Here is a 13,114-nt window from a genome sequence, read left to right as displayed (position 1 = left end):
GGCATGATTTTCTACGCAGAGAATCTCAAGCAATCTCCAAAAAGTTCCTCAAACTCAAAGAGTATGGGAAAATGGCTTGGCGTTTGAATACCACCGAGAAGCCAGTGGCTGTGCAGGCAGTCATATCAGTGTCTGCTCCAGGTCTCTGCCCCTCAACAGCATGGCATGACCGGTGGGTGACCCTGGAGTGAACCATGGAGGAGGAGGTGGCACTGCTAAGCCATGGTTTTCCAAAGCTATGGCACTGTGCCTTCTGCCTTGCCCTAGTCTTCGTAATCCTGCCACCTCTGCTTCAGATATACACCCTACCTTCTCTATTGAAGCCCATCCCACCTGGCAGTGAGCAGCACCTTCCCAGCCAGAGCAGATTTTTCAGAACGTAAAAGAAGATAATCATTACCAGCAGTGGAGACCATTGTAAATTGTTCTTAATCAGAACAAAGTTAGTGCTTTGGAAAATCAGCCTCACTCTGCAGTACTCACACCACCTAATTTTTCAGGTCTCTCCTGGATAAAGAAGGACCAGCTCACATTTCCTCTCTGACAAGTTGGGATACTACGTGCTTCTCAAAGGACCAAGAAGATAAAGTTAGGGAGGTTTATGAGCAAATTCTCAACGTCAAACTAGCAGAGAAATATGAATCTTTTGTGAAACTTACATGTGATCAGATCATACAGTCAAGTGGCAGAGGGCCAACCAGCAATGTTTCTTGAGGCTTTTCTCCATTTCTGGGTACCAGATTTGACCTCAAGAGATAGCTGCAGTACACTTTTTGCAATTGTTTGATATAATATTTCAGCTCCAATTTTGCATCCTGAGGACAATTAACCATGTCCATAGGTCCATTTTTACATAACTTGAAAGCCCTTAAAACTTTTTGGTTATCACAACATATTTTTCTTTTATCTTATGCAATAAACAGGGTATCCTATAGTGATACATTTTCCAAAGAAAAAAATAGCTGGAGCAGCTATTTAGCAAAATATGACTTCTGTGGCTGTCAACAAATGAACAGTTTCACTAAACACATTTCCGTAAAAGATGTTATGTGTAAGAGTATCTGTGTTGTATGTATGTGTGTCTTAAACTATTATTTGTGTTGTCCAAATTTTTTTAATTTTGGGGATTCTGGGTGTGAATTTCTGTGCAAGAACTATAGTTAAAATGTTTTCTTGGCCTTCAGAAGATCATTAATATTTTGTGGCCATATAACAGTGGATTGTTTTGCATCCAGGTATTATTGTTAAACACAGAGACTATTTCCAGGCACAGAAAATAAATCATAAGTTAGTATGGGTAGTAGGTGTTATTATGATTAAATAATGAAGCTTTGCAATGTTAGGTCTACAAGTGATGTGAAGAATTTAAACAAACTAGAAACAGATCATTTGATACATGGACTTTGCTCAGCAGTGTCAGAAAAATACCTTGACACCAAGCCTTAAAATACCCACAGGGAATCTCTGCTCATCTCTTTGACAAAATCAAAGAGCTCCCAAGACACTGAATCTCCAAAGGATAAAGGTCTCTCCCGGAGCAGAGCATCAGGGTTTCCTGGGAAGTATAGCATAGGTAAGCATGTGGCCAGGCCACATCCCAGTGGCACTCTTACTTGGGAAGAGTCACTTCATGTTTGTTATTGTCACTAAAAATCAAACCTGACTTCTTTGGTCTCGTTTCCCCAAATTCTTTTAAGAGGTGTCCACATGTGGCTGCTTGAATCTTGTTTTGGCAACGCCCTGCCCAAATTGCTTACTGTTTTTCACCTTGTTCCCAAGGTTGAGGAACAGAAAGTAGCCTGTGGTTGGAGGAAGTGGAAGTTAAGTGTACATTTATTTTTATATTGTGACTTATTCAGGACCAGATTTTACAAAATGTGGACAGGAGAGGGGAGGGGAGGGAAGAAAATAAAGTTGTATTAAATTATTTTAGTTTCAAGATAGAATATATTTCTCAAATTAGGGGTTATTTGGAAAAACTAAATTTAATTCAAATGTATATCTATACCTTCCAAAGTAAGGTAATATTCACTGATGGTTGTTTTGATTAGAAAGCTAAGAGATATTCTGGAATATTTATAGCTGAAGAGTCCTTATTAATGAACATCATTAACTTAAATCTAACTTAAATTGGAACATTATTCTTTGTACGTTTTCAGTATACAGTATTAACAAGCATAGTTTCAAGCAACATACTAAGCTTCAAAAGAAAAAGCAATTCAATGGAGGAGAGACAGCTCTTTCATCAAGTGGTGCTAGAGCAATTAGACATCCATAGACACAATCCATAAAAGAAAAAATTGATAAATAGGACTTCATCAAAATTAAAAAGCTTTGCTTTGTAAAAGACCCTACTAACAGGATGAAAAGGCACACTACAGGCCGGGCGCGATGGCTGACGCCTGTAATCCCAGCACTTTGGGAGGCCGAGGTGGGTGGATCACGAAATCAGGAGATTGAGACCATCCTGGGTAACACTGCGAAGCTCTGTCTCTACTAAAAATACAAAAAATTAGCCGGGCATGGTGGCACGCGTCTGTAGTCCCAGCTACTCGGGAGGCTGGGGCAGGAGAATTGCTTGAACCCAGGAGGCAGAGGTTCCGGTGAGCTGAGATTGCGCCACTGCACTCCACCCCGGGCGACAGAGCGAGACTCCGTCTCAAAAAAAGAAAAAAAAGAAAAGAAAAGACAAGCTACAGCCTGGCAAAAAACATTTGCAAACCATATATCTAACAAAAACAAGTAGCTAGAATGTATTAAAAATGTCCCCAAACTCAACAATAAAACAAAACAATCCAATGAGGAAATGGGCAAAAGTAATGAACAGCCATTTCATAGAAGAGGATATACAGATGGTACATAAGTACATAAAAAATATATTCAATTAGCTATTGAACGTTAGCCATCAGGGAAACACAAAACCAGAATGATACATCATTATACACCTGTGTGTGAACCTGGATGGCTCATACATTGTTGGTGTGAATTTAAAGGGGTATAATTCCTTTGGAAAACAGTTTGTCAGTTTCTTAAAAAAATTTAACATGCAACTACCATATGACTCAGCAATGTGCTCCTCAGTACATATCCTAGACATAGGAAAATTTATGTTCCTACAAAAATTGTGCACGTGTGTTTATAGAAGCTTTATTTCTAATAGCCACAAAATGGACACAACTCACATGTCCTTCAACCAGTGAATGGTTAAGGGAACTGTGGTACATCCATACCAAAAAGAAAAAAAAAAAAAAAAGGCCAGGTGCAGTGGCTCATGTCTGTAATCCCAGCACTTTGGGAGGCTGAGGTGGGCAGATTGCCTGAGCTCAGGAGTTCAAGACCAGCCTGGCCAACATGGTGAAACCTTGTCTCTACTAAAAACACAAAAATTAGTTGGGTGCAGTGGCATGCGCCTGTAGTCCCAGCTACTCGGGAGGCTGAGGCAGAAGAATGACTTGAACCCGGGAGGCAGAGGTTGCAGTGAGTCGAGATCGCACCACTGCACTCCAGACTGGATGACAAAGCAAGACTGTTTCAAAAAGAAAAGAAAAAAGAAAAGAAAATAAAAGAAAAGAGAAAAGAAAAGAAAAGAAAAAGAAAGAAAGAAAGAGAAAAGAAAGAAAGAAGAAAGGAGGGAGGGAGGGAGGGAAGGGGAGGGAAGGGAAGGGAAGGAAGGAAGGGAGGGAGGGAGAAAGAGAGAGAGAGGAAGGAAGGAAGGAAGAAAGAGAGAGACAGAAAGAAAGATTGCTTTACAAAAAAACTTGGTTGAATGTCTTTTTCTGGGTAAAAAAGGTTACATACTTTATAATTCCACTTATATAACATTGTTAAAATGAAAAAATTATAGAAAATGGAGAACAGATTAGTGGTGTCCAAGGGGTCAGAATGAGGAGAGATGCCAGGATGGTGGGCAGGAATTGGGTCTGTCTATGCAAAGGCAACTTGAGGGATTATTCTGATGGAAAGGTTTTCCATCTGATATACTATTTGTGTACAGTTTTGCAAGATGTCACTACTTGAGAGATGTTACCACTGGAAGAAAATGGATGAAGGATATGAAGGATTTCTCTGTATTATGTCTCATAACTACATTTGAATCTACAACTATCTTTAAAATGTTTAGTTAGAAAATACATTCATCAAGACATGCCTTTCTCATATGTTTTAATACATAATTGTTTAAAAATAGTTTTGTGACTGCAAGTTTCTACTTAAGACACCCAGCATATGCATACTTGGTGTTTGCTGTATGCCTATCACTCTTCTTGGCCTGTGCATTGATTGATTCATTCATTTATAATATACTTATTATCACTGTATGCCAGATACTTTTCTGGACATTGGAAATAGGTTTGAACCAAGAAAAATCTCTGTCCCCATGCAGCATATATTGTAGTGAGAACAGACCCACAGATAATGGTACATATAATATATCCAAAAGAGAAAAGTAAAGCAGGAAAGGAGTATGGAAAATTCTAGCTGGGAGGAAGGATGTTCAATGGCAAATTAGTCAGAAATCCTTTTTGAAGAGGTAGCATTTGAGGATAAATTTCAAGATAAGGGAAGTGACAGATAACTGGATTGAGAAGAAGGGCTTTATGGGCCATTGAAATGACTGGAGATTTTATTCTGTATTACTTAGGAGGCTCAGTAAATATGTAATGAACAAATCCTCCATCTAAAGAGATTTCTGCAGTGTTCAGGAAAATGGCCAAAAACAATCACTGTTTTTAGAATTACTTATGTTGTTTCCTTCTCTAAATTTAGCACAAGTTCCTGATTTTCTATTATAACAGATTCAAACTTCTGGGACAGTCACATCAAACTAAGAGCAGAGTAAGTAGGGGTCCACTTCAGTTATTCAACCTTCCTGCTTACACTCCTTCTAATAAAATACCCTCCTCTGTAGTCAAGCTTTGGTCTCAGCCTGACCCCTTGTACTGCATTCCTTTCTCCACTATGTGTTTTCTCTTGCTGTATCTTGAAATTCCTATTTATTCTCCTCTAACTACTATTCTCACTATTTTCATGAATAGTGAGGGTATCAGAGGGCAGCTTACCATGAGTGCTTTAGTCAACCCATAATCTCCTCTGATCTCAACCTAACCATCCAAGATATTTCCAATAAAAGAGGAATGTTCTTTGATATGTACAATTGCCATTTTCTCATAGCATACTGATAAACCAAAAAGAACATTTAGAAAACCTGACTTTTATTGATCTATATCAGATGATCTAAGTAAACATTAGTGTACTTGTCTACGAAATTCAAGGTTCAAGACAAATATGTGCCATATCATCCTTTTCCAATTAGGTTACTGGTTCTTAACTTCCCATAGAAAGCAATTTTGAAACTATCAATAAGCAACATCCAATTCACATTTCACTCTTCAAAAAAGTTTCAATAAAATATTTTTCTCCTGAATATTTATTTAATTAAATCTTCAAGGCCAGGCATGGTGGCTCATGCCTGTAATCCCAGCACTTTGGGAGGCTGAGGTGAGCAGATCACCTGAGGTCAGGAGTTCGAAACCATCTTAGCCAACATGGCAAAACCCCATGTCTACCAAAAATACGAAAAATTAGCTGGGTGTGGTGGCACAGGCCTGTAGTCCCAGCTACTCAGGAGGCTGAGGCATGAGAATCGCTTGAACCCAGGAGGCGGAAGTTGCAGTGAGCTGAGATTGTGCCACTGCACTCCAGCCTGGACAACAGAGCAAGACTCTGTCTCAAAAAAAAAAATCTTCAAGCCACAAAATTGACCAACATATTATGTAGGTTTGTGTTTGTTTTATACATATTAAATATGTTTTTATTATAATAATGGAGTTATTTGGATGTGCAGGGCAAAGATCCCCAATGCCACCTGGCACTCAAACTTGGGTCTTGAACCCCACACCTAGAACCTGAACATAGCAAGCAGTAAATAAGTATATATTGGTCAACTGTCCACTGCACTACAAGAAGTGTAAAAAGAGATTCCTCACCTGATGTTCACACTGAAGAAAAATATTATATTTAATAATTAAGTCTATATAAAAGATACTGTATAAAACACCTGAATTTCAATTAGATATACTAATAGTTATTTCCCTCTGATTTATGATAGGCGACTATAATGTCTTTTGTGCTTCTAGTGGTTACCCACCGGTAAGTTGAATGTTTTTATTCACTTGCTTGAGAGCAATCAGAATCATGCAACTTTCCTGCATCCTTTATTTCAAATCTTAATTCAGGAGATGGATGAGGAAAGCTATGTAAGTAGGATACAAAGGAAAAGTGAACTTTTGATTTAGTGCACTAATTTGTAGCCATAGAAGGGCAGCACTTTTACTGCCCACATTCAATCTATTAAATGGTATATAAGAATTTTATAAATTCTTATAAAATATATAAATAATGTATTTAACAAATAAGCTAGATTGGGTGTGTGGCTCATGCCTGTAATCCCAACACTTTGGGAGGCTGAAGCAGAAGGATTGCTTGAACCAGGAGTTTGAGACCAGCCTGGGCAACATAGTGAGACTATCTCTACAAAAATAAATAAAAAATTAGCTGGGCAGGCTGGGAGCGGTGGCTCACGCCTGTAATCCCAGCATTTTGGGAGGCCGAGGCAGGTAGATCACATGAAGTCAGGAGTTCGATACCCAGACTGGCCCATATGGTGAAACCCTGTCTCTACTAAAAATACAAAAATTAGCCAGGTGTGGTGGTGCACACCTATGATCTCAGCTACTTGGGAGTCCTGAGGCACGAGAATTGCTTGAACCTGAGAGGTGGAGGCTGCAGTGAGTCAAGATAGCGCCACTTCACTCCAGCCTGGGCAAGAGAATGAGACCCTGTCTCAAACAAACAAACAAACAAAAAATAAGCTGGTCATGGTGGTGCAAACCTGTAGTCCTAGCTACTCAGGAGGCTGAGGTAGAAGGATCACTTGAGCCCAGGAGGTTAAGGCTACAGTGAGCTGAGATAAAGCCACTGCACTCCAGCCTCGGTGACACAGTGCGATATTGTCTCTAAAATGATGATGATGATGATGATGATAATTAAATTGAATACATGCCAAGTCAATCATACTGTAGCATTAATATATTTACAAGCTCAGTGGATTTCCAGTGGATCACTGCATATGCCTGATATCTTCCACTGGACAAAAAGCTAATAAAGAAATCACTGCAGAAAAGAACACCCCTAAAAACCAGAAATACACATTTTACTTTCCCTAAATTAAGTTTTTGCATCTGAGGGAAGTACCTTATTTTTCTCTTTTGATTCTAAATTATGGAGCTTGGAAGAGCTCTGGATAAACCCAAATTATAAAATTATCTTCCACAAAAGACCAAGTTTTTAAAACCAAATATTAAATCCCAACATTTATTAGCTTTGTTTTAACTGGTTTTAAATTTTAAATCTTAAGTTTTTATGGGTACATAGTAGGTATATGTATTTACAGGGTACACAAGATATTTTGATACAGGAATGCAATGTATAATAATCACATCAGGGTAAATGAGGTATCCATCACCTCAAGCATTTATCATTTCCTGTGTTACAAAAATTCCAATTATACTATTTTAGCTACTTTTAAATGTAAAAGAAATTATTGACTAGTCACCCTGTTGTGCTATCAAATACTAGACCTTATTCATTCTACCTATGTTTTTGTATCCTTAACCATCCCCGCTCTTCCTACCCCCCTGCCCCTCCTACCTTTTCCAGGCTCTGGAAACCATCATTCTACACTCTATCTCCATGAGTTCCATTGTTTTAGTTTTTGGCTGCCACAAATGAGTGAGAACACGTGAAGTTTGTCTTTCTGTGCCTGGCTTATTTCACTTAACATAATGTCCTCCAGTTCCATCCACGTTATGCTAAGTTTTGATAGTAAAATGAATAAGTGCATTTTGAATCAATTCAAGGTTCTAAAAATTAAATACTGCATGCACATGGACTTGCTGTATTATTTGTATTGGTTTATATGATATATTTGGGCATAAAATGCTGTTAAAAATGTAGAACCAAGCTTGGGGGCCTTCATCTTTACTGCCCTGTTCCAACATATCTGACTGTGACAAGGGAACCAGCTTAGACACCAAACACTAATCTCCTCATAAATTCAATCCTCACGATACATGTTTAGCTGCATCCAGATTTGACCAAGTTTACATTTAAAAAATACCCAATAATCCCTGGAAGGTCAGACACTAGGCAGTGAGAGAGTGAGCCAAACTTGATTTCACTTTATGTCAAAAATAAGTACGGAGTCAGTGACTCAGAGCTGGCTATACACTGTGACTAATCTTAGATCACATAAATTAGAAGTATGCAACACGCTGTAAAATTGTTTCCAATCTGAACAATAAATTCCCAGTTCTTACTAACCTCTTATCAACAAACAATTCATGTGAATCCATAAAAAATCAATTACCTAATAAATATTGTAATCATAAATATAATTACCTACTAGATGCAAAACAATTTTAAAGATAAAAATCAAAATATTTTTGAAGCAGCAATTAATACTCATGCTTTATATAAATGATTCTCCTTAAAGAATTTTTATATTTACATGGGAGAAAATATTTATAATTTTGCCTGATGGGAATGTGGAAATAATATATTGTAATGGAGTAAAAACCTCTATGAAAAATAATGAATTTTAGAAGAAAACAATTCATTTCTTTCTTCTACAAACATTTGAATGCCTACAATGTCCAAGGCATTCTGTTAGAACTGTAAGTAAATAAAGACAAATAAGACATGGTTCCTACAAGCAAAGAGTTTGCAGTGGAAATGAGTGGTTCCCAAATTCAGCATTGTATTATTCACATGTCTTGTTTAAATGAAGATCTGAGTCCTAATTCCCAAATTCTGACTCCATAAGTCTAGAACCATGCCACAGTGCTGCACATTCTGATGCAGAATTCAAGCTTTGAGAAGCAATGGTACTCAGTAGTAGGAAAGTACATAGTTCATAGTACAATATGTTTAATAACTGCTTAATTCTTTGATTTTGAATCCCCTCAATCTCTACATATGTTTCCTTTTAATCCTGAGTTAAGACGGAATTCAAATTTCCAAATATATATATATATATATATATATATATATATTTTTTTTTTTTTTTTTACAAAGACCTGGACCTTAAATTTAGGTGGCTCTACATCAGGTGCACATTGTGATTTGGATTACGAATCACAGTTCTACTAACTGAATTCCTGCTTCATTCCTGTGTCTAAGCTGTCACTTTGAGTACCAGTATACTCAATATTACTTTTAATGGCAAAAACTGCAGTTACTTTTGCACCAACCTAGTATCTCCTGCCTTGTTCCTGAATCTCTCATTTATTTCAGATATGTTGTCCTGTATTTTATTTGCCAGTTCTCAAAGACTCAGCTCCTGCCCAATGATCAAGACAATTATACCTGGTGCTAGACCACCCTGATGCAGACCACCTACCTGGGTTTTGACATTTTTTCTTCCCACAGACTCCACATAGCAATGATGTGCTGGCCACTCACTGGGAAAAGACCTGTCACCCCTTGATGGACCTTTCTGACACTGTTTGCCTGTCCTCAAAAGTTCCTGGTAATCTACTCCAGTACTCTCCAATACATACAGAATATCGGAATTACCTAGAGAGATTCTTAAGTGCATGGATTCTTAAGCTTCACTCATTGAGGCTATGAGTCAGCAAGTCTGGGATGAAGTCCAGAAATGCCATTAAAGGCTTTAATAAAGAAGGCACATTTAAGCTGGGCTTTTAAAAATGAATAAAATTTTATGTGTCATAGAAAGGGAAAATAATAATACAGTTAAAGGAAGCAAAGCAATCTGATGATGAAAAATGGTTGGGTATGTTTAAAGAAGAGAATCTAGTCAATTATTAGTTCATACTAGATGTTTAATAAATGTTTTCTGAGTTAAAATACTGAAATAGTGAAATAGCATGCTAAATAAATGAAGTTTGGCTGGAGACATCAGCTATATGAGAAGATACAATAAAAGGATATAAGAATAAAAAGCTAGAGAGAAGCCAAATTCTAATTAGCGATGGATTCTGGGATATTTTCTAGACAATGAGAATGAGCAAAATATTTGGAGTATTTTAACCCATCTCCTACACATGGTGCCTTTCATTATTACTTCTGTGCTTCAGGTACCCAACTTGACACGTCTAAACTTTATTGTTCAGATATTACACTTCACCTGCCAATGTATAAATGGTCTAATTGTATGTTAGAACCAATTCAATTAAGTGAGTAGGAGGAAAGATGAGACTTATGGGTAGGCTAAAGTAGTGTGGGTGATAAGGCTAGTTAAGATGTTATTACAGGAAGCAACAAGGTCCCTCTAATATACAATGGTGGTGGTCAAGGTGGAGAAGGGGCAAATTGCAGAGCCGTGATGGAAATTGAATTGATAAGACCTGATTGTATGTAGAAGAGATGGAGTAAGGAATTGTATAAAACTATGAGGCTTGGGGTCCAATGGATTGTCAAGAACAGGCATAGAAAACTAAGAAAAAGACAGTGATTTCATGTAACACAAATTCCATTTCATATATATTTGGAGTTGATACTCCAACTAGGTCTTCAGTTGGCATTTTTCAACAATTTGGGTGAATGTGCAAGAAAAAGAGAAAGAGGATAAATGCAGGAGATATTAGAATAAATTGATGGGGTAATATCCTAGAGAAGACATAAGATTAAAATGAAAATGAACAGCTAGATCCCTGAAAGAGGAAGGCAAGGACTTCCTAAGAGAAGATATCTGGAGGGCATAAATAAAGGCATGGATAAATTTTGATGGAAGGAGGGCCTATCAATATATTTGATATTATTAGTAAAATAACAATAAATATGGATGATGGGGGAACAGACTAGGTTCAGAAAGAGAACAATTTTCATATGGAATAGAGAGTATTCCTACGAACATATTTCCTATGAAGAATAAACAAGGGATACATAGAAAATTTTGGAGCAGCTGGGACAATTAAGGACGATGAATTTATAGACAAACAAAGTAGAATCATTTCTATTTTTTCCTAGAAATATTTACCAGTCAGCATCTTGGAAAAAACAAATAATGGGGCCTTCTCAGAGTGAGGAAGCTTCCTGGAGGATAAGTCACAATGACATGGTATGAGATCTAAGGAGCAAAGAGATGGTGTTGTTGAAATGTAACTATTCCATCCTGGAAAGGGAAACACTGTAGTCTGAAAAAAATGTTGCACTGGAAGAATGAGAAGGAAAGGATGCAGAGTTAGATGCTGAAATCAGAGAGAAGGCAGACTATGTCTTGATGTTCTAGGTTTACAGCCTCAAGACGGCTTGAAAGACGTTTCCAAGATAAAGGGTCTGGATGTTCCAGAAGTTAACAATTATTGCCAATATCTACAGTGAAGTGGTGTTATCAGGAAAGAAATAGGTTTTAATTTATATAAGCAGGTAGAATATGGAAGAAAATAGGATGAAGGATATTATGATACAGGACAGAGCACTGCTAGGGAAGGTGAGAATTTCGTCTTGTGGACTAAAGCTTAACGACCCGGATATTTTATTCAAATAACATGAAAGATAAAGGCTGGTATAAAGGGGAGAAAATAGATGAAAATGAGTCTGATACTGCAACCATATAGTTCAGGAAAACATCTAGAATTCCATAAAAACAAGTAAGACTAAAAATATATACATGAAAGGTTTACATGTTTATTTCTTCTTTTAAATCACAATAAAGCATAATTCACTAGGTGGGGGTTTTATATTTGTGGAAATACAGTAAAGAGGATCATCTCTCTTTTTTTCCTCCCTTCAATCTCCCAATGTTTTGGAGAAGGGTCAATGTAGTACACAGCTGGTACTCAAGCAACATGTGGGATAAAAAGCCTGTGTTGTATTTTTTAATATGTGCTTTGTATGTTTAGATAAGTATGCTATAAAGATTGCAGGTGGTATTGACACAATCCCCAAATAGTTAAAGGTTTCATGTTAGTTACCTGTTTCATGTTAGTTACCTGTTTCAGGTAGTGTGCTGACATGGCATGTGCTTTCATCACCTTCACCAGCTGAGGTTGAAGCTCTTACTTTAAAGACATATGAGGTATTGGCAAGAAGCTTTATGAAAGTGTACATGTGATCTTGGGGAGAGACTTTTGTAGAATTCCTTTCAACTGTTATCATATACTGCGTTATTATTCCATTTGCCTTTTTGGGTGGATCCCATTTCACTAAAACTGACTGCCAGCTAGTTGCCATGCACTGCATATTCTGCACGACATCTGGAACTTAAGAGATAAACATATGCCCAAAGTTAAAGTGTATACATATGTAAGTAGATAATTGATTGAATTACGTGATCACTAGATACAACTGTGTTTAGAACTAGAAAAATATTTAATATATCAAATTTTCAATGTGTGCTTAAAAAGTCATTAACATAGACAGAATCAAAAGGCTGTTGACTTGCTTTTTATGCTATTGTATTAATCATTACAGTATTGAACCAGTCACTAAATATCTTCCAGTTCGAAGCACCAATCACATCCTCAAAAGCTCAGAAGCAAATGTGTAGCCTCAAGCCCAGGCCCAGGCAGTATTTGATAACTTCTCTCTTAATTGGAAAGGAACAATCTTAGCAATACTTTATTATGGAACATTTTTATGCAAAACATAGATGCAGGTGCCTCCCTGTTGTGACAAATCTGGGCTTCACAGTACTTGGAAACCCCTAACTAATTTAAAGGTACTGGTTTTTACTGGGATGGCTTCTTTGGAAGAATCTTGAGGATCTCATTTTTAAGTACCTTTTGTAGACATCATTGGAAGGAAGATTTAAGGAGTCTCAGTCTTATTTTCTAGAGCTTCTCTGAATTTACTTGAAACCAACCCAGTTTCTCAGAGGTCCTTTATATCTGGTAGGCCTGGTTAAAGAACAATATCCTAGCCCACCAAAGTGACTGCACATTAGAGAGACTGGGTACTTCCCACAGAAATGTCCAATTAGCCAATGTCCCCTAATGGTGGCATTAGTAGAATGACTTTTCTTGTCACAGTAAAAGATAATGGTAGAAGAAAAATTGGGACACAGTCAATTTGTGGTTACAAACAATGAAAA

The 13,114-nt window shown here is 37.3% G+C and overlaps 1 protein-coding gene across 1 annotated transcript in view; it reads right to left on the bottom strand.

Moving 5' to 3' along the window:
* The window catches only part of PTPRQ (protein tyrosine phosphatase receptor type Q), a 242,407-nt gene that overhangs the window by 124,410 nt on the left and 104,883 nt on the right, over positions 1 to 13,114 (bottom strand). The window contains exon 25 of the mRNA XM_003811662.4: positions 12,015 to 12,284. Coding sequence (XP_003811710.3) covers positions 12,015 to 12,284 — 270 coding nt within the window. The remainder of the gene's footprint in view (positions 1 to 12,014; positions 12,285 to 13,114) is intronic.

The sequence above is a fragment of the Pan paniscus genome, chromosome 10 (genome assembly GCF_029289425.2).
Source record: "Pan paniscus chromosome 10, NHGRI_mPanPan1-v2.0_pri, whole genome shotgun sequence".
NCBI lineage: Eukaryota > Metazoa > Chordata > Mammalia > Primates > Hominidae > Pan > Pan paniscus.
This window is presented reverse-complemented; position numbering and strand designations above follow the sequence as displayed.